Source organism: Brachyistius frenatus, unplaced genomic scaffold (assembly GCF_029030835.1).
Source record: "Brachyistius frenatus isolate BFR_SWC_R1_liver_20210118 unplaced genomic scaffold, ASM2903083v1 Contig_327, whole genome shotgun sequence".
Taxonomy (NCBI): Eukaryota; Metazoa; Chordata; class Actinopteri; family Embiotocidae; genus Brachyistius; species Brachyistius frenatus.
This window is the reverse complement of record NW_027210926.1, coordinates 183,768-204,448: the sequence shown is the minus strand read 5'-3', so window position 1 is coordinate 204,448 and position 20,681 is coordinate 183,768. Positions and strand designations below refer to the sequence as shown.

General features: G+C 38.9%; 2 protein-coding genes across 2 annotated transcripts; one reads left to right on the top strand and one right to left on the bottom strand.

Moving 5' to 3' along the window:
* Positions 1 to 6,065: 6,065 nt before the first annotated feature.
* On the top strand, positions 6,066 to 12,804 carry LOC138635781 (outer dynein arm-docking complex subunit 1-like). The gene is made up of 14 exons (XM_069723440.1): positions 6,066 to 6,078; positions 7,472 to 7,571; positions 7,874 to 8,063; positions 8,145 to 8,267; positions 8,447 to 8,560; positions 8,859 to 8,926; positions 9,157 to 9,332; positions 9,652 to 9,777; positions 9,862 to 9,944; positions 10,053 to 10,221; positions 11,125 to 11,303; positions 11,562 to 11,656; positions 11,794 to 11,881; positions 12,793 to 12,804. Exons 1-14 carry the CDS (start codon positions 6,066 to 6,068, stop codon positions 12,802 to 12,804), a joined length of 1,536 nt encoding a protein of 511 aa, XP_069579541.1.
* LOC138635772 (putative oxidoreductase YteT) lies at positions 12,078 to 20,471 on the bottom strand. Its single transcript, XM_069723421.1, has 14 exons — positions 20,155 to 20,471; positions 19,787 to 19,895; positions 19,356 to 19,440; positions 19,196 to 19,269; positions 18,998 to 19,057; positions 18,701 to 18,808; positions 17,825 to 17,881; positions 17,244 to 17,374; positions 16,940 to 16,994; positions 15,363 to 15,455; positions 15,119 to 15,253; positions 14,826 to 14,927; positions 13,313 to 13,474; positions 12,078 to 12,999 (listed from the first exon to the last, which is right to left on the bottom strand). Exons 1-14 carry the CDS (start codon positions 20,166 to 20,168, stop codon positions 12,871 to 12,873), a joined length of 1,314 nt encoding a protein of 437 aa, XP_069579522.1. The 5' UTR covers positions 20,169 to 20,471; the 3' UTR covers positions 12,078 to 12,870.
* Positions 20,472 to 20,681: the final 210 nt, after the last annotated feature.

The following is a 20,681-nucleotide window of genomic DNA, read 5'->3' as shown; positions in this document are numbered from 1 at the left end:
CAAAAAAAAGTGTTGATGTTCATAAATCAGAAAGGCAGATTTTATAAAAGAACAATGTTTTCCCTGCACAAGGTTACTCTGCATACCGGTCATAAAGCAACAATTCCCTCCAGAATCAGAATCAGAATCCTTTTATCTGACTTGTGTAATGAGCGTACGGATAATTGCATTTCATAAAGCGGTAAACAATTTTGGTCTGACCTGTGTGGGAGGCGAAGAGCGTGTGTGGGCGGACATAGGACTGATAAAGAGGAACATGCAGTAGATTGGGAGCACACAGTCATGCTGTATGAGGACTTGTTTTGAAGGCAGAACATCCCATTGGAGTCTGTGTTTGTATTCACCCACGCTGAGAGAGGCAGAAGGACAATACAGGAGGCCTTTTACCAGAAAATAACAGGGAAGTGAGTGCAGGCCATTCTTGTTTTCACCACAGAGTCCAGACCACACTGAGCCTCCAGTCTTCTCCCAGAAAGATCTCTCCACTGTGGTAACAGTTCAGATAAATCCCTCAGGCAGAAGGACACATTAAATATTGTAAAGTTCTACATGTAGCCACCTCATAAAACAGAGACGCCAAATGACCCTGTGACTTCCCTTCCTTCTTTTCTATTGTTTACTTGTTCCACTGTTGTAATACTCCAATAAAACCCACATAGGGTCATATATGGATTAAGGAGTGCCTTATACCTGCTCTGTAAATCACAAGCCCACAAAATAAATAGAGCATATATAATGGGTTTGGATTGCTGCAATCATCGAGCGTCCCTCGTGCACCAACGTAATTTGTTTGCTCAAAGGAATATTCATACTTTTTTCCACAAATGATCTGTTTGATCAGTTTCATGTTGTGTAACACAGTGGTTGATCGTACACATGATTTCAATTTGACACAGAGGTGAAACTGCTCTGTTGTCTCACAGCACTAAACAAACATGTTTGTTGTCTGGTATAAAGCGATGGTACGACACATCTTTTTACACTTGTAATTCCTACAGAGTCTTAAAAGCTCTTCCTTATTTGATCTATTTTACTGTGTCGAGGCGACCATGCCAAAACTCCAAATCTTCATGTCACTTGGACCGGTGGCTCTGCTGTTGCTCTGCGGCCCTCTGTGGGCGCTCACGGTGACCCAGGATGATCACAGCTGTGGGGGTTGTGGCTGGGGTGGGCCAGTCTCCCACAGGGGGTCAAGTCATTTCCTGCTCTGAGAGACCTCCGTCCCTCGCAGCTGTCAGTGCAGTCAGAAGCCCACCTTCCACATCTGTAGCAGCCATGCACCCTCCCCCAAAAACCACCACCACCGGTTTTTTTTTTTTTTTTTTCAAAGATGTGGAAGAACACTCCCATGTTGCTGCGATATTAAAGATGTAAAAAAAAAAAAATTGGGCCTTCTGTTTGCGATTTTTTTAATGAGATCAGTTTGATTAAGGGAAAGAGTAACTCGAGGTCAACACCAGAATTAATAGTGAGCTCAATCTGATAATAAATAACAATTGTGTAAATATAAAGATGGATTGTTCAGGAGTTTCATATCTGTCCGGAAAACAGCAGATGACCTCTGACATAAAAAATATCTTAGAAGAAAAATGTCCGCACAGCATTGCTTTAACAACTTCTCGAGCTGGAGTAGGAAATGAGGTAAGTAGGTGTTAACATATGTTTTTCTATGGTAAATACATTTGTGTAGGTTGATGTGCTGACATAGTGACACAGGGAATTCTCTTATAGAGGAACCAGCTGTGTACAAACATGTAATAGTAATTAGAGCGCCGTCACAGACTGCAGACAGACATGGTGCTGCTGCTGTTTCCAATGCCACGGTTGACCTGTCCTGTGTTTGAGTTTCACATTCCTCTTAATCATAATGCTGTTGTTCTATGAATCTGTGTTAGAGGTTGTAACAACTAAAAACACAGCTATATTCATGGGATATACACATGGTGAGGTAAAAGGGCCACAGATACATCTGCTACCTGTGTAAGAAGTTCAAATTTCCATTCGTTAAATCAAGAGTTTTTCAGATGAGTAACTTCTGAATGGAGCAGCAGAGCTGAAACAAAAGGCATCGTCATCCAACTCTGGACAGTTTTCAGTAATTGTGAAAAACCAGGAAAAAATTCTGATGAAATTCTAGTTTATTGCCCCTCTTTACCACCCACCACCTCCTTCAGCCTGACGCAGAATATTCTCATTTAATATTTTTATTTTAAATCACAATGATTAAGTTCTGAACGAGTACCATTCATTTAGAGGCTGTAGCTACTGTCACAGTTACAGTCATTTAAAATACACACCATTTGCTTAATTATTCCTAATTTAATAGCTATGCGGTTGGGTTTGACAAGTTGGAGGCGTCAGGAAGGAATCAGGCTCCTCAAATGACTGAGTGGGCTTCACACCACGGCCTTTGACCTCATCCTGTGCGGAGACAGCTCAGTTATCAAAGAGCCAACAGACATCGGGAGGAAGAGGAGGATGGACTGAAGAGTGATGTTTGTGGCTTTTATTGTTGGATAGTTCATTAGCTGCACTGTGAACAAAATAAAACTTTCTGTTAAATCTATTTTGATGAAAAAGTGCACTTTTTAACATTAATAAAAGCATTACACACTATTGATGTTTCCTGTGAGTCAAACGTAGCTACAAGCAAATGAATGGATTAGAGGTGGTGCGCGCGCACACACACACACACACACACACACACACACACACACACACACACACACACACACACACACACACACACACACACACACACACACACACACACACACACACACACACACACACACACACACACACACACACAGCTACAGCCAGTTTTTTTTTTTTTCCAGGGTGCCAATGGAGAACAACAAAGCAGAGTCAGCGGGCAAAGTGATGGAGGAAATGGCAAGGATTAGAGTGATTTAAACCCTCTGACATCTGATTTCATGGTGACAGCTTCAATGAATGGTAGAGATCCGAGCATGAAAAGAGGGATTCTTTACCCAGGATACAGAACTGGAGGCCCGGCGGGGAAGCTGCCCGGGACCTCAGGCCTCAGTGTGGGCAGAGGATGAGCAGGGCCAGCAGGAGGACTTCCACAGCTCTGTGAAGTTGATCTCCAGTTCATTAACAGTTTCAGTTGAAACGAAACAGCATAAAAGGAAGGTAAAAAAAAGAGTCTTTACACAGTCCAGAGAAAATGTAGATGAATGAATGTACATGGTGGATTATAGGTCTTTTAATTTTTGTGAATTATTCCACTTGTAAGTAGCAGATTTCTCTTCACAGTGAAAAACGTCCTTTCTGTCACAAACACAAGTTTGATCGTCAGGACATGAACACGCTGATTGTTTTTCATTTCGGGTAAATGGATGAGACAGACAGACTGTCAATATTTGGTTGCTTTCTGTGTTCGGAGGTCAAAGTCTTTTTCAATCACCACATGACATGCAGGGTCACTTTTGGTGGAAAATATATTTACTCAAGTACTGTACTTAAGTAGTATTTTAAGGGAATTAACTTGTTTTCCACGTCGGATACATGTGATCACATAATGTAATGTTTCACGTGTATGACACATGTCTACCACATGTTGCAACTTATGATAACATGGGGAGAACATGTGGAAAAGTGGTCACATGGGAATCTACGTGGGTTTCACACATTACACCATGAAAATGTTCCCTTTGGCTTAATAAATGTTTCACATGTTAACAATCACGTGGTCATGTGATTACGTGTGAGTTTTTGCGAGTAAAATTCATGTGTTTTTTCTGTAAGGGCTCATTAATACTTCCACTTCACTTCAATTAAGATAGAAATATTGTATTTCGATCCAACTACATGTATTTGACAGAAAGAATTGATTTTCCTTTAACTACTTTAAAATATAACACATAGTTAAAGATTAAATCAGTAGTTTCCAACCTTTTTGGCCTCTTACAAAAAACAATTTGAAGTCTGTATTACATTTTAGATGTCTATGAGTTATTAACAGCTCCACCAAAGAGAGATTTTTCCCTCTAAACATCTCAAATGGCTTCATCTCAATAAATGTTCAAATGATCCAATATATCACCAAAAATCAGAGATTATAGAAAAAGTTAAAAAATCTGAAAACAGATTTGTGTATCAGAACTTGGTTTTAGTCTTCTTTCCTCTCCTGGTAATCGTCTGACAACCCCTCAGATTTATCTGCTGTCGCTGGGTACAAAACTGGGTAAATAATTTGTTCAAAGGAGCTCCACCTGCAGCAGCTGCAACAGTAACATGCTGCTGACACACTGACGCTTCAGTGTCAATAATCTAATGATGTCATATTTAATAAGAGGGAGCAAACCAGTACTTTCACTTTAATACTTTATTTTGCTGCTCGTATTTATGTGTTTATCTAAGTAGGATTATTCATGCAGGGTTTTTACTTGTAATGAGGTATTTTTGCTTTATTGTAAATAATCTAAATATGTCTTCCACCACTGTTTGGGGGGGGGACGGAAATTACTCAAGTGTGGTAATATTGTTGTTTCACTGCTGATTATGTACACTGTGCACACGTCATGACTCTATTATGCTGAGTAGTGTGGGGAGAAATGATGAGGCCTCTTGGGTCCACTACCCACAGATTTCCTCAGAAAAGCATGCCAGGATCTCTTTACATCTGTCTCAGAGTCCTGAGGCATGACCAAGTCAGGCTCCCTTTTTTCCTCACTATCTCTCCTCCCACTCCAACCCTCCTCCCTTTCCTTCCCTCACCTTACTTACTATCGTTCCATCATTTCCTGTTGAGTCACAGGCCGAGCCAGACTGCACCATGTTTGACAGTTTATTGCTCCCCTCTTTGCTTTCCTCCTCCACTTCCTTGTTCACGGATGCCTGTCTTGTAAAGGAGAAAAGCACTGTGTGACGCCACAGCAGCCCTCCAGCAGAACTCACTGCACGAAAAAGCAGGTAGCGTTCAAGAAAAGACAAAGCAGACGTAGGAGTCTCTTCCTGGCAACCGGACTGATTCATGCAACAAATGACTTGGGGGGGATCATGGGATTATTAGCTCTGCAGATAATTCCCCACCTCACCCGTCACAACATGCCATCAATGTATATCAGTATTGGAATAAGTATAGTTTAAAGCAATAAAAGGGGAGCAAAAGACAGCGAGAAAAATCTGAATAAAAACATTGATCACAGGGTTAATTAACCTCCTTGGAAAGCACTTCCACGTTGCCACTGTGTGTATGCAGGCCTAACCTGGTGAAGTGGGAGGAAGTGATGCTGTAGTGAGGTAAAGGCTGGTGCATACTGAGGGAGGGTTGAGGGAAGGGCTCTTAGAAACGAAAGGGCTCTGTGGTGGACTGGTTGAGTCATTCAAAAATACAGCTGCTGACTCAGTTGGCAAACTTGTCTTCTAGAGCATGTTGCCAGTATATGTGGCATTTTGTATGTGTGTGTGTGTGTGTGTGTGTGTGTGTGTGTGTGTGTGTGTGTGTGTGTGTGTGTGTGTGTGTGTGTGTGTGTGTGTGTGTGTGTGTGTGTGTGTGTGTGTGTGTGTCCAACCTGTTCTTGTGAGGACCAAACATCTCCATAAAGGAACTTCCCCATGTAAAACTCTGAAAAAGATAATAAGGTTAATATTAACAATACAGACTTCAGTATATCAAAAACTACACTGTATTCTTGTGGTTTGTTCTGAAACTGCTCAAAGAATTACTAAGCAGATTACATCAAATGGAAACTGCAGCTTTTTCTCAAAGGAGTGTCTGTTCACACCACTGCTGTAATCCTATTCTGGCACCAGGTCAAAGTTTTTCTGTGATTCAATCATTTCGTCATTTGTACAGTTTTCTCTACACACCCTTCTTGCCACAGTAGTCTTATAACTGTGAACATCCAATCATCAGCACATGATCCCTGTGGGAGTGTATGGACTACATGGGACATGCTCCAGAATTAGTCATCCTGGATGTGTTGCAAGGTCCAGTGGTGTGCTGTTGTTGACTCCTGCTCACAGGGTAATTAAGGACACCTCCCTCCATAAGAGAATGTGATTTACAGATATCATTTAAGTGCTATTTTACCATGATGGTGATGCAATGTGAGTCCTACTGCGTTGAGGAGCGTGCACAGTGATTACCTGTTCAACATCAATTTATATTATAAAGTTTAGTTTTGACATCTTCAGTCATAATTAGCTATTGTTTTATTTTTAATTTTTATTTCATTTAAACAATAAAAGTGATATTGTCTTAAGCAAAACGACCTGATGAGTTGCTCCTTGTTGATATACTATAAAGGTCATATTACTGTGAGCGCTCTGCTAATATCTGTAGAACTGGTGTCATATTTTGATGTGTTTATTCGTTATTAAATTGACTATATTATAATTAATTTGTCCACGTGTCTGATGACGTAACTAACTGATACCGTCTCTGTAACAGCAGATTAACTGACATCGCTAGCTAGCTTTGAATTGAAAAAACAAACAAACAAAACATTACGATTTAGCCAACTAACTAACTCAATATAGACAGTAAATAAGCGCGATTTATTCATTTCGGTCTCCTTCTGCCTTTATAGTTTGTTTTAACTTATCTTCTTCACTATTGGTAACGTTTGCTAAATTCAATTCATGATCTTAGTTAGCCAGCTCCGCTACCGAGGTTGGCTAATGGCTAACAGCTAACGGCAGCTTTACCTAAAATAAAGTGTCTGTTGCATCTTTAGAGTTTTTAATTATTAAAAGTTTAACACTTAATATTTAACATTAAGTACACTTAAGCTTCTTACCAGCGAGTTAACAACCAACGCCAGGCTAACGGTAGTTACAATTTAACCCAGCTAAACTAATTACAGGCTTCAGTTCAGTTGTTAATAATCTGATAACGTTGATGCATTAATATTAATATTAATTTTAATTTTAATTTTCAGTGTCAAGATAAGAAGACAGGCTGAAGTTCACCATGAACCAGCGATCATTTTCCGTCAGAAGTAATCTGCTGATCGATTATTGTGAGTTATCACGACCAATGTTTGGTGATTATTATCATTTTTAATCAAATATTGTGATAATTACAGTCCAACATGAACCGTTTTCAGCTCAGTAACTGTGTTTATATCATGAACATCACTTTTTACATTTTCCTGCCTTTAATTCCCAATTATTTTTTTTTAATCAAAACCATAGTTGGCAGCATTTTGTGTTGAAGTTGCAATGATTAGTCGATTATTAATCACCATCAGTTTTCTGACATTTTACAGACTAAACAGAGAAAACAGTGCATCGATGAATTAATAAAGAAAAACAATTATTCGTTTGGTAAAGACATATGGTTGATTTACCAAATGTAGTTAGTTGTACGTAATATAAAATAACATCCGGTCTGATTTGCTCCACATCTCTTACACAACACCAATTGGAGGAAATTCATCAAATCAAATTCACCATTTATTTTAATCAGTAGTTATGTAATCAGCTGTTTATCCTACAGCTGATGCAGACCTGATCAAACTGCAGCGACAGTGTCGCAAATCAGAGGAAATCAGTCGGACATACAAGGAGAAAACCAAAGTCCTCATTGACAGAGACAAGTAAGCGGTCCATTTTCTTTACCTTTCTGTGGCGGCTTCAGAGACATTTTTCATGATCGCTTGAGTCCATGCAAAATCCCTTTAAAGTGAAATGAACAGATTAAATTCATTTAGTTAAATAATCACGACAAAACATGCCGGTGACAGACTAACATGTGTTCATGAACCTGACATTAAATGTGTACTGTCATCTTGAATTGTTATTTGTATTATTATTTGTAACCATTGAGAAAACAAACAGTTAATCTGAACTAAGGCCATTTGAGCAAACGCTGCGTGTACATATGTTTGTGTGTCATCAGACGAGAGATCCAGAGGCTACAAGATGACCGTGAAGAGCTTTTACGTAGTCTGAGAGTATCCCAGAGTTGCTCTAAGCGCAGGACTGATGCCACGGTTGCTCAGGACCTCACCGCCATGTTGGCCTGTGGAGACAGACTGGATGCGGAGCAGGAGGCTGAAAAAGCCAAAGTGGCTGTTTTAAAAGATCAGGTGAAGTGTGTTTTCCGTCACAATGAAGTCCTCTTGATTTTGTTTGTACAACTGATCCCACTTGTTGACTTTGTTTTTCAGATTCTGAAGTGGGAGAGGATGCTGGCAGGAAAGAGGGCTGTTGGGGGAACCACACAGGAGAGTCGGAAATTTGACAACACCAACTTACTAAAAATCACAAGAGTAGAAAACAAACTCGGCTGGGTTAGTGTTCCATCCAGAATCTACTCTAACAGAAATTCCACTTTATTTATTATTTCTTGATTAAAATAAAAGTTTTGTGAGCTGTCCCTCATACTTACTGCTTCTGTTTTGTTTCTGTTCAGTTGTTTTCACTCCACCTTGACACCTGGTACTTGTAAACCCGAAAGTTTCTATTCCAGGGTTACAAATGCTTGAACAAGCGAATGGTGAGGATGAGAGAGTTGAGGGAGAAGCTGAAGATATTGCAGTTGGAGAAGAACGACTTCCAGCGTGTTAAAGCTCTGCTGGAAATGGTGGGTTCACTCAACAACACTCAGTTTTTAAATGTGCATTTTGCTGCTGCTACATCCCACCAATGAAGAAGAGCCATAATGATTCGTCCATTCCTCTGACTCTAAATCACAGAAAGTATGAGCTGTATTAGTTTTCAACAGTGGATTTAACACTCTCCTCGAAGCTGGGGAGTTTTGGGAACAGTGTCAGAGCCGGCTGTTGATAGCAGAGGTGTTTTGATGTGGTATAGCCACAAGGGGTCTTAAACTGGTAATATTTTGAGACCGTAGGCCATTAACTCTGTTTTATTTCATCCAGGAGCTGCTTGCAGTTCGCAAGACTATTTCTAAAACGATGGCTAAATGCGATGAAGATTTTAATGCCAGGTAAACCATTCTGAAGCAGTCTAAATCAGATTGTCAACCTTCCCTAAATGTCCTGATATCTCATGGAGGGCAACTTTAAGTTCCTTCATAAAAAACAAGAGACACATTAGACTAAATTTGCATGTATGGATGTGCCTGCTTCCTTTTTTTTAGAGATTTTCCACAGAGAACAGTTTAGATTCATGAAGTAAATTCACGATGTATAACTGACTGTTTATGGCTCCATCTAGTGTCAAGAATCAGGAAAAACTGAAGATGCTGAGAGACCAGAATGCTAGGAATGTGGCTCAGCACACCAGAGACTGCATTAACCTGGAACGAGAACTCTCCTATTACAGCAATGTACATGCTTTTCTCGACATAAAGCATAGTCCATTCCTCAACCTGGACATCAACTACAGAAAAAGTAACAACAAATGTCATGATTTGACCAGAAAACGTTTTGCTCTTTCACATGATTTAAAATCCTTAAACTAGAACAAATACACACCAAATCACTCAACTATCTTTTCTCTCTAATTTTAAATAGGCAAGTGATTTTAAATTGGATTAAATGTATTTAGTAAGCCAGTATGAAATAAGCTGGATAAGCACACAAAACTAATTTCCCAAAAATAAAAGTACATGTATACGGCTGGTATAAGATTCACCTATGGGATATGGTGAGTAAAGTAAGGACCTTGTAGTATATGGGTTTCACTTCACTTTCAAATTTGTCCCCACAGCGGAAAACATCAAGCGACGAGAGCCGCAGGAATGGGGAGTGGAAGATTTTGAGGCTGCTATCACAAAAATCCTTAGCGAGACAGAGAAAATTGACCTGGACACACTGGTGAGCGACTTCATACAGGGTAAGTTTCCTGTAAATCTTACTGAGTCAAATGAAGGTTTGCATTTTTTTAGGAATCAAAATATATTGTTCATATTTCCATCAGTGGAGGAGCAGAACTACGTTTTACGGAACTTCATCAACTGTCAGCAGAAGGAAGTAGAGACCATTCGAAGGGAGGTCGCTCAGGTTTGTGTTATCTGTGTTTGTGTCTGTGTTAGAGTGTTGGGAGGTAGATATAAGGAAATAAAGTGTCCCTGTGGTTGTATGTCTTTCCATTATGTGTTGGACTGAAAGCTTCACGGGGAAAAGAAGGTGTTTGCAGCTGAGGAGCAGAAGCAGCAGGAGCAGCATCAGGCTCTTTGGCAGACAGTTTCCATCAAGCAGGAAACTTCTGAGCAACAGCTGGCAGCTTATAAACTGCATATTGAGTTCATTGAAAAACTCTTGGATCAGCTCAACAAAGGTACAGCAAAGTAAATGACTTAAAGATACAGGCCATACTGAAATAATGTTGCTGTGGAGATTGAATGTATGCAGGACGTTATGTTGTAGCCGGTCAGTGTGGAGGCAAGTCAACAAGTAAAAACAGACAAGGTCGACAAACTTTACTGATAAATCAAATTAGAAGGGTCAAACAAACCCATAGAATTATACAAAAGAAGCAAAAGCTGGTTGTAAATGTTTGTATTAATTAATATTAAACTACTACTTGGTAGAAGCTGTAGTTTTAATAGCAGAATTGACAAACAAAACTAAAGGACCTCTCAGGCCTGTCATCAGCTGTCGTGTAGATGAATAAGTATAGACAAGAATATAAAATATCTTACTACACTACAGGCAGTGAAGCTTGTCTGTAATTTTCACTTGGAGATAGAAGAAATGTCATAAATAAAGTGGAGTGTTAGTTCAGATGCACCACTGAAGTTGTGGTTGTATTGGTCAATTGGCAGCAGCTGTAGATCGTTGCAGATTCTTGTAAAACATGCCGCTTTACAGTGTTTGGCTCATTCATAGTTGTGCAGCTAGTAACATCCAATCATATTCATTTAAGTGGATGGTGTACAACCTGCCAATCACACTCATGACAACACTGCTCGCTGCCACAGCTCCTTCCACCACCCCAACCACCTCCTGTGGTATTGATTGATTCAACTCAGATTTAATGTTCATGTTTGTGTTCATTAAGGGGGATGAACTTGGTGTTTAAATTGTTTGAAAGCTTCCTCAAACAGCAGAGCCTCTTTCACCAAATGTAACCATACATGTATATCCATTTGCTGAAAATGGTGATGACTAAGTGTCTCTGACTGAATATCATTCTTGTAGAAATATTGTTAATTTTCTTTATGTGTCTCCCTTTTACTAGGTATTAAATCATTGTTTCGGATTAGTTATGACAGCTCGGTGATATATGACGACTTGGGCTCCGCTGATGGAGTCCAGTATGAAGAGATCACAGAGCAGCTGAGAATGGTGGAGGGCAGAGTCAGTGAGCTTTTTACTCTGCACTCCTACCAGAACTTCCCAAAGAAGCTCAGCCAGTGGGTACGTTGACACCACATTATGTCAATTCTGGTGTCTGTGTATCGAGAGCCAGCTACTGCCTCATGTTCTCCACCTTGATCGCTGCCTCTATCTTTTAAGATCACCACCACACATGGACACCAGTGAAGATTTCTGATTTTGATTGAAGGCCACTAACTAATTCTTGAAAAAAAAAAAAGGAATAAATATATAACAGAACATACGAGGTTATGGAAATGCCCATTTCTACCACATATTAATGTACTTCATCATCTCCAGGACACTGACATTCTGAGTGCTGTTGCAGTCCAGCTCCTGGGTTTAACCCCCCAAGCAGTCCAAGCGACCACTGCTGCAGCAAAACCTGCAGCTTGGTAAGTGCTTTTTATATCACTCATAATACTCAGAGATCAAAGGTGCAATCAGACTGTAGGAGACTGTCTCATAGTCAGTAATCATCCTACTCTCTCTGCTCTGATTTTAAAAATGTACAACGTATGTAATACCTCAGTCATGACCCGAAACCAGTGGACTCAGTGGTGCTGGAGGCAAAGGAGCCAATGAGTAGAGAGGCTCTATTGACGATGGTCAATAAGAGGGTGAGTATGACTCTTCAAAATTAAACAAACTAAAATACATAATATGAATTTGTTATCACCCTCTCAGTTAAAAATGATGAAAGAGTTGTGTTTGTAATACAAAGGTTATGAATCTCTGGTAGCCCAACTGTAATTATTACATTTTTATGAGATGTAACCACTCTTTCTCTCAGAAAAAAATACATAGTAGAAGAAATGCCTTTTAGTCATATTCCAATGGTTGATTTTATTGAATTCATTAAATGCGGTGAAAGGCTCGACTAAAAGAGATTTTTTTTTTTAATATAATTCTCAGATTGGGAGGAACAAGCAGACACACTGAGCTGATGTTGACAGTCGGTGCTGCTCTGTGGAGCTGCTGTGATCTACTGCACACATCAGGGAGCAACTAAAAAAAAACTGGAAACAAGTCTATGCTGAGCTGTGTTTAGATATATAATCATATAAACATATGCAGTTCAGTGTCAGTGTACAAAGTATTAGTTTCACAGGAAATTATTACAAGTGTGAGCGCTAATAGCACATTATTGCCAATTCAATGTTTGTGTGAATTAATTCTCATTTAATTTCAGTTCATTTCAGTGAATTTACGTCCTCTCCTAAATAAAGTGGAATCAGTAATGTCTCCATACAGTAGCTCATTAGTGGGTGATTACATTTATGCCCTGAGTATTATAAGAAGCTGTTCAGTGACAGATCAACTGGCATGAACAGTCACAAGAACATCTCTTGTTTAAACAATGATAATAACATGACAGCTGTACAACTAATCAATCACAAATCACAGTACATTCAATCACTTTCAGTCACACACACACAAGCACAGATACTATTAAAAAAATTCCCTGATCAATATGAAATAAAAAATAAGTGTGATTACACATTATTTTCATTTATGTTTAATACCACAGTTAATCGTCTAGGCGTCATCAGAGAGTTTTTTTTTTGAAGGACAGACCCCTTACATACTGAAAATGCTTTGCAGTCTTCTAGCTGTGGTCAGTCTCAGCACAGTAAACCACTCTGCTCTCCAGTCGCGACCGTTCGGCTTCAAACACCAGCAAATGGCTCTGCAGCGTCTCCTTGGGACCCGATCGAATCAAGGATGGATCATTGTTCTGCACTCGCAGAAACACAAAGACAAACACACCCACAATTAATCAACCACCAGAGCATGTAGATACATATGCACATCTTTTAAAAAGTGTGTCAGTACCTCCTGCACTGGTACAAAACCGTAAATGCAGTGAAGATCTATAATCTGTCCTTATCCTAAACAAGTGTAAGTAACTCAACTGTCTATAAAAAGGTTAACATTCAAATCAGAGCTGTTTATATACAGTTATAACCACATGAGCTGTTTCAATAAAATCTCAACAACAACAAGACATTGATGAAATAATTAGTGAACAGTATTAGTTAGTTACTCACCGCCACAGCAGAAATAAAGGCATCCATCAGGTGGTAGTCTGCTCCACCGTGCCCACTCATGCCAAAGCTCCTGTGGGCGTTACAGCGTGCTGTGTGCTTTGTGGATCTCTGCGTCAGGAAGTCAAACACATGGATCTCATGGCCGTCATATGAGAGCTCCCCCTGTGAAGACACAGTTCATTAGGTGGCAGACAGCTGATACTCCATCTCAGGAGCATCTTATCCAAACATCCCAATATGATTTTGTTTGGTCATACCATGATGCCGAAGCTCGAATTTGTTACTTTCTAGTTCTTCAGGATACATCATGAAGGTTCACTGTGTTTGGCCCAAATACAATCAGGGTTAACTATTTGGTCATCAGATCCACATACTGAAGATTTTCCCTCTCAAAACTTTCAGGTGTTAAAATGTGTTAAAATGCCACTTAATCAACTGATAGCATGTCAATTAGATGGCTGATGATGTAATGTGTGTTTATACTTGCAGAAAATGACACATTGTCACATCTTAATCCTGGTTTGCTTTGCGTTGGCACTGTAATCTCTTACAGTGAACCAAAAGATGTAAACAAAAGGCATAGGGAGAATATCACAACCTCTACTAGTGACAGACTTCCACAATGATGCTGTGTGATGGGCTAGATGGACTTGTGGGATTTTTGTATATGTGGTGGTATTTTTTACCAGCTGTAAACCTGCAAAAAGCTTGTAAAATGTATTGAGGAGTCAACGCAGCACCAGGAATTCCTCTGTTGTCCACACTGACAAGTGGTTTCAACGCCTGTACCGAACTTTAATGGGCAACATAAATCCTAAGTATAGTTTTTCTTGATGTCTTTGGTCCATTCTGTATTCATACTTCAAATCGAACTGCACCAGACTTTGTTTGGAAGCAGACCTCAACCCACCTGTTCAGGGAGTCTCACTCCGCTTGTTTGAAAATATATTAATTTCAAGGTGCAATAATATTGCCAAAAGTAAGTGGACACTCCATGTGCTCTCATGCCTTGTGCATTATGGGATGGAAAATAACAACAAAGTGAAGTGCATCCAAGTTTGTGGCAACAGTTTTGGGGAAGGAATGATGTCCAGAAGTCTTACTGCTCGAAATTACTGTCTGACCTCACTGATATTCTTGTAGCTGAATGGGAAACGAAACTTTGCAGCCAGATTTAAAAATCCTGTGTACAGTCTTCCCTCTAAAGTTGCTGTTGGCTTGTAAGTTATAGCTGCATATTAATGCCTATTATTTCAAAATGGAATTTTCAAGAATTACATAGGGGTAGAATGTTTTGGTGTCCACATAAAAGTGGTTATAAAGTGTATATGGTAGGCACTACTGTGATATGTGATTTTTTTTTTCCCCATTATGACCCTGTTTTGTCTTCAATGTAGAAACTTGTTTAACTATAATTTTGCTCTCTGTAGGCCAACATTTGATGCATGCGTGGTTGATGTTTTCCTGTGTTTCCCTTTTGTTTTTCTTCCATCCACATTCCTTCCAGTCCTACCTTGCTGCCATTGATGGTTGTTTTTCGTTTGCAGATCTCCTCTGTGAACGCCACCATGGAAAAAGCTGCAGTCAGACCTCCTTCAAACTCCATGTTAACAACCTGCTCAAACAGAACATATAAACAAGACGAGACAAAAGCACAGAAGTGTGAAAGAAGGACTTTACATGTTTGTTTAAATGCACATTATGTAATTTATTCTTATAAAGGTCTCTCAATCAATAGAAAAAACAAACAGAACAGAGTTTGATGACGTTGTGGAGCAGCGTGGGGTGATGGGAGTGTTTTCTAACCTGGTTACTGCAGACATCATTGTCACACTCATAGACACAGCGGCCATAGGGTCCAGTCTTCAGTGCCTCCGTCACTGACTCAATGTCTGGGAATGAGTTGGGGCATATGACTGATACCGGCCAGCCGGTGTGGCCCTGACACACATACAGACAGCACATATAAAAATATGATTAGGAGGTTAAGAATGATATTCACAGATGGTGTAGTGCATAATTAGTGAAAATAATGTGTTGAAATGTTTACGTGTTTCACTCTATCCAGGTAGATTTTGCATGCTGAGTATGGACAGTTTCTTTCTACTGAACAGTCAAAGCAGCGATCTGCAGCACCTGTGGGCTGACAGAAACAAGCAACGTCACATTTTATGTTCTTAGTATGACGACGTCTGTCAACCTATCTCAGACAACTAACATGGATATAATACATATTGATTATGCAAAAAAACAGCACAGTTTGAAGAGGGTATGTCTTTTTATACACTCTTTCATGAAGCAGATTAACAGTTAAAAGAAAATTCACTCTTCAAACTACAGAATGAATTAAAACTGCAAGCAGTGATATGTGGGCCCTCGCGATATGAGGGTCTGCATATTCCCGCTTGCAGTTTTAATTTTTTTCTCAATCTCGTTCCTTATTCTTCTTAAAAAAAAGAAATTGGCTTTTTTTGGCAGCTTTAACATCTACAAAAACACATGAAAGTTGGTGCAAAGTTTTGTGACGTTTGGAGCATCGTTGGACCTTAAACATCAACTTCCTGTGTCATGGCGAAACATCAAACTTAGCTGCATCGGCCTGGCTATACTATATACTATATAGTATATACAAAAATGACTTTTGGGTCACTTTTTGGACAACATAGTATGACTTTTTTTTTTATCACTTTTTGGAGTATAACCTTTTTCTGAACTGACATAAATGCCTCAAGTGGGGATTGAACCCAGTTACTTCTCATTGTGAGGCAACTGCTTTAACCAGTGCACCACTGTCATACTATAGTATTTTGTCCGGAAAAAAAAAAAGTCATACTATAATGCATTAAAATGTGTTAATGGGATTTTGGGGGATAAAGTTTGTGGTAGTTCGGACAGAAATCCAAAAAGATTTAGACACACCCTTTATGGATTCGAGACTCCCTCCTTTGTCATGACTTTTTTTTTTTTTTTTTAAATCACACTATAGCATGTCGACTAAATTATGAAAAAAAAGTCATATTATAGCAAAAAGCGACCCAAAAGTGATTTTTGGGTCACTTTTTGGATGAAATGCTACAGTATGACCTTTGTGTCACTTTTTGGCCGTCACGCCACGGCAACACCGATCGACGAAAACAAATCCTTTTAATAACTTTTAATTCCAAACATGTTAAGAGTGCACAGAATAAATTTCAAATCTGTAGGAGGAGTTCGTTAAAATACAACGTGTGAATCGCCAAAAATGTCGACTAAATTCAAAATGCCGGACTTCCTGTTGAGTTGACTTAATGGTGCGTTGGAACTTTTTTGTACATATAGGTGTGATACACATGTCCACCAAATTTCGTGCATGTAGGTAAATGTAACCGCCGAGTCATCTGTTTAGGGGGCGCTAGTGAGCCATTTGGCCACGCCCACTCACGACTCCACTAAAATAAAAACATTTTCGCCAGGAGACACACGTGTACCAACTTTCATGAGTTTTTTAATATGATAAAACTTCAAAAAATGCAGTTGTTTAAGGAGAATAATAATAACGCGGAATAATAACTACAATCAAGAACAGCCTCTCTCTGTTGGGGCTTCTGATTTCCTTTTGTAAGAGTCACGATTTAACAGAAAACATACCTTGTGTTTTTTTTGGAAGTGGCTGACAGATCCAAATGATGACACTTTCACACACCTGGCAAGTACAAGCTGACATGTTAATGATTGATCTTCAGAAAAACAAAATGAATACACAACAGAAGTCCCTGTCTGTCTGTGGTCCAACAAAGCCAGGGTGGGGGCTATAATCTGTGTTAGCATTATCCGGACTGAAGCACCCAAAAAAGTAATACATAGTTAACGGTAACTTTTTGCAGAACTTATTTCATCTTCTGAACATGACATGAGCCTGGAGTTGATCATTGACTGCTGACTGATGGTTTACCTGCGTGCTCCAGCCCAGTGATGTATTAGGTCGATGTCATGGCACGATTTAGCCAGAAGAGCAAAAGAGCTCTCCACTTCATTCCTCCAGCTCCCTCGAACGAATGAGTGAGCAAAGTGATAAAACCCAACCTGGAACAAGAGGTCGATGCTATTTTTAAACACTTTGTATAAACAGTGTTAGTTTAATGCTTTTCAACCAATGTTGCCATGGCAAAATCACATCACTGTGGGTAAATGTTCTTCAAATGTCTGGTTCTTCATGTTATGATTATCTTATTATATTGTGGTCTTATGTCCTGCAATCAAGAATACTAACAGAAGTTACAGGGATTTATTGATTTCTGATTCTGATTCTGATAAATATGCAAATCTATGCGACAAGGCTTACCAATGGGTGACTACATACATGTTTACTGTGGTGTAACTGCCGTGTCTTCAGTGATGGAACATGAAAAGGAGATCTTTTCTGTAGGTCTGACCATTGTACTTTGATTTATCCAAAATACAAGAACATGCTACTGTTGAATGAATGGGTTAAATAAGGGACTGCAAATATTCCTACTGTGTTTGCGTTCTTACCGGCTCAAGGTGCTGAATATGGATCACATCTCCTATGACTCCAGCGTCTATGAGCTCCTACAAAAACATTAATTGATTTTAATTTCTGAAACCAAAACATGGCAAAATCCTGAAATGGATTTTGAACATTTTCTTCTTCTTCTTGGTGATTTAAACATGCAAAAACATAGTTATCTTTCCTCAATAAAAATTAATTTACAGGTTTAAACCCGATTTTCACAAAACAAGTACTGCACACTTTGTTACCTCTACTCTTTAATTGAGTGCAGCTTTTTGCAATTTTGCTCATTCACAAAAGAGAAATACTTTTCCTTTAAAAGGAATTTTAACTTAACAAAACTCAGTTCAAAAAATGTAAACAGCTCTATATGCTGACTGATCTCACTGTTGCAGATTCTGTGAGTGTGTTGCTCATTTGTATATATTATATATATATATTGTATGTATATTATATATATAGATATATACTGTACCGTATGTATATATATATATATATATATGTTGACTGTGTTTATTGGTTTGTTGTATATAATATATATAGATATTTAATGTACTGTATGTACTGTGCATTTTATATTTTATATTTATATTTTTTATTTTATTGCTTTTCTATTATATTATTCTATTCTATTATTATTATTTTATTCTATTGTTTATATTATTGCTCCTGTATGTATGCTGCTGTGGCGAAAAAATTTCCCCTCGGGATTAATAAAGTATATACCTACCTACCTACCTACCTACCTACCTATTTAAATGAGGAAAAAATATTTGAAGGCACTGACATTAACATCTTTGAACCCAAACTGAGACTGTTGGCTGGTGAAGAGAACTGTTCAATATTTGGATAAATGAAATGTAACAGAAACTGATCACCTTTATCTTGTGGATGACTGGATCGTACCGGAGAACATGACCCACGGACAGCATCACACCACTCTGAATACAAGCCTCCACGATTGCTGAGCAGTCTTCTGCAGTTGTCTAAAGTCATATGAACACATCAATTGTTTTCAATTGAAGGATTAGAATCATACTGCAGTCTGATTAAAAATATAATACAACTTTTTTCTTAGAAGTAATACCAAATAGCTGTTAAATCAATCTGTAGGCACTAGAAACATTCATATCAAAGTTGAAGTTATTCCTTATATGTATTTTCAAAACACTTACTGCCATAGGTTTCTCCAGAAGAACATTGTAACCCTTCTTTGCAAAGGCCACAGCAGGTTCCTGGGGAACATACAGTAAACTAGATTACTAGAACAATTAGCCAAAGACAAAGTTCCCAACTAACTTAGATCAATAAGGAAATGGGCACACAGAGAACTAAAATACATCATACATATACAGAATATGACGTACGCTTACCTTATGAAGGCGGTCTGGAGTGCAAATTGCCACAGCATCTGCAAACTTGTCTCTTTCAATGAGACTGTGCCAGTCTATGTAGAAAAAAAAAAAGATTAAATGATTATGTGTTATGGTTATAAAGTATTCAATATAGGTTTTTTTTTCTGTTGATGCTCACCTTCAAATACATTTTCCTCTACGATCTTGTGTTGTTGTTGAAGTTTGGTGCGGGCAAACTTCCTTGGATCAGCAACAGCGACAACCTGAAAAGGTAAAAAAAAAAAAAGCATAAATAAAATGGAAATAGCAAGTGCTCTGTTAGACAATACAAACCGTGCAATGGTGGAAAAATATTCGGCTCATGAAATCAGTATCAGTGCGGTGAACTGATCATTTATTTCAATGTACTTTTGCAATCTACAGTATGTTATTACTGAAAACATTGAGGATTGTCACTACATTACATGTTTTGTCTTGGCTATCTTGTCAATGACTACATCATTGGCTGGGAGATTTTATGGTGCCAGATTATGTTTTTATCAAAAAATAAACCACTGTCCATTGAACTGCCCCCCCATGTTGAGACTATCAGGCTGCAGAGCTCCTAACCTTCAAGCGATCAGGATGAATGGATGCAAACTGGGAGTAGATCTCCCCTCGACAACCAGCTCCCACCACGATGAGGCGGACGGGAGGAGTCATTCTGCCAACCTGGGAACTTTGACACAGATCAGAGAGTGTAGACACACCTGACACAAACATGTCAGGGACACCAGACTTCCTATAATCTGGCAAATGACTCTCAACACACAGTTCTCTGGATTATACATAATTTGAAAGTGAACTAAATCAAAAAAATTTAACACGAACGACTCTAACAGGTACAGTAAATGAAAGAAGCGGGTATCTTATTAACATTTGTTCAACAATTTTTCTGGTAAATGATATTCGTGAGTTCATGACCCGGCTGGGTGTACCTGTTTTGCCCCATACAGATGTCACAACCTTCTGTCTGTCTTCCCCGTCGGTCCAATTTTGTCTGGACACTACAAAGACATCATATTCCTGTCAAATTGTCTTCTTCTTCATTTTAATGACGAATTGAAACGTTATCGCCACCTGCTGTATGTTCCTGTTATAAGTCCTGTAGCTTCACAATGGGGGTCAAATGTGTTTCAAAACAGCGTTCCCGTGAGTTTTTGTGAAGATCTATTTAATGTCCATGTGTTTAAACCTCTTTTGTTCCCCTAATAACTGTCTCACATTAATATACTTCGAGCTAATAAAAAGAACAAACTCTACGGTCTGAACAGCCAAAAGCGAACAGCGACATATTGATTCACTTCTTCGTACAACAAATTAAATTACTAAAAAGACCCAATTTCCTGACTACGCCCCCTACAGGCTGCACGTGATCACGCTGCTGCGTTCAGGGCTCACGTAAACTACAAATATTATAACTACTATAAATATTGTAAATTGTTACAAGATTAGAAAAGTACAC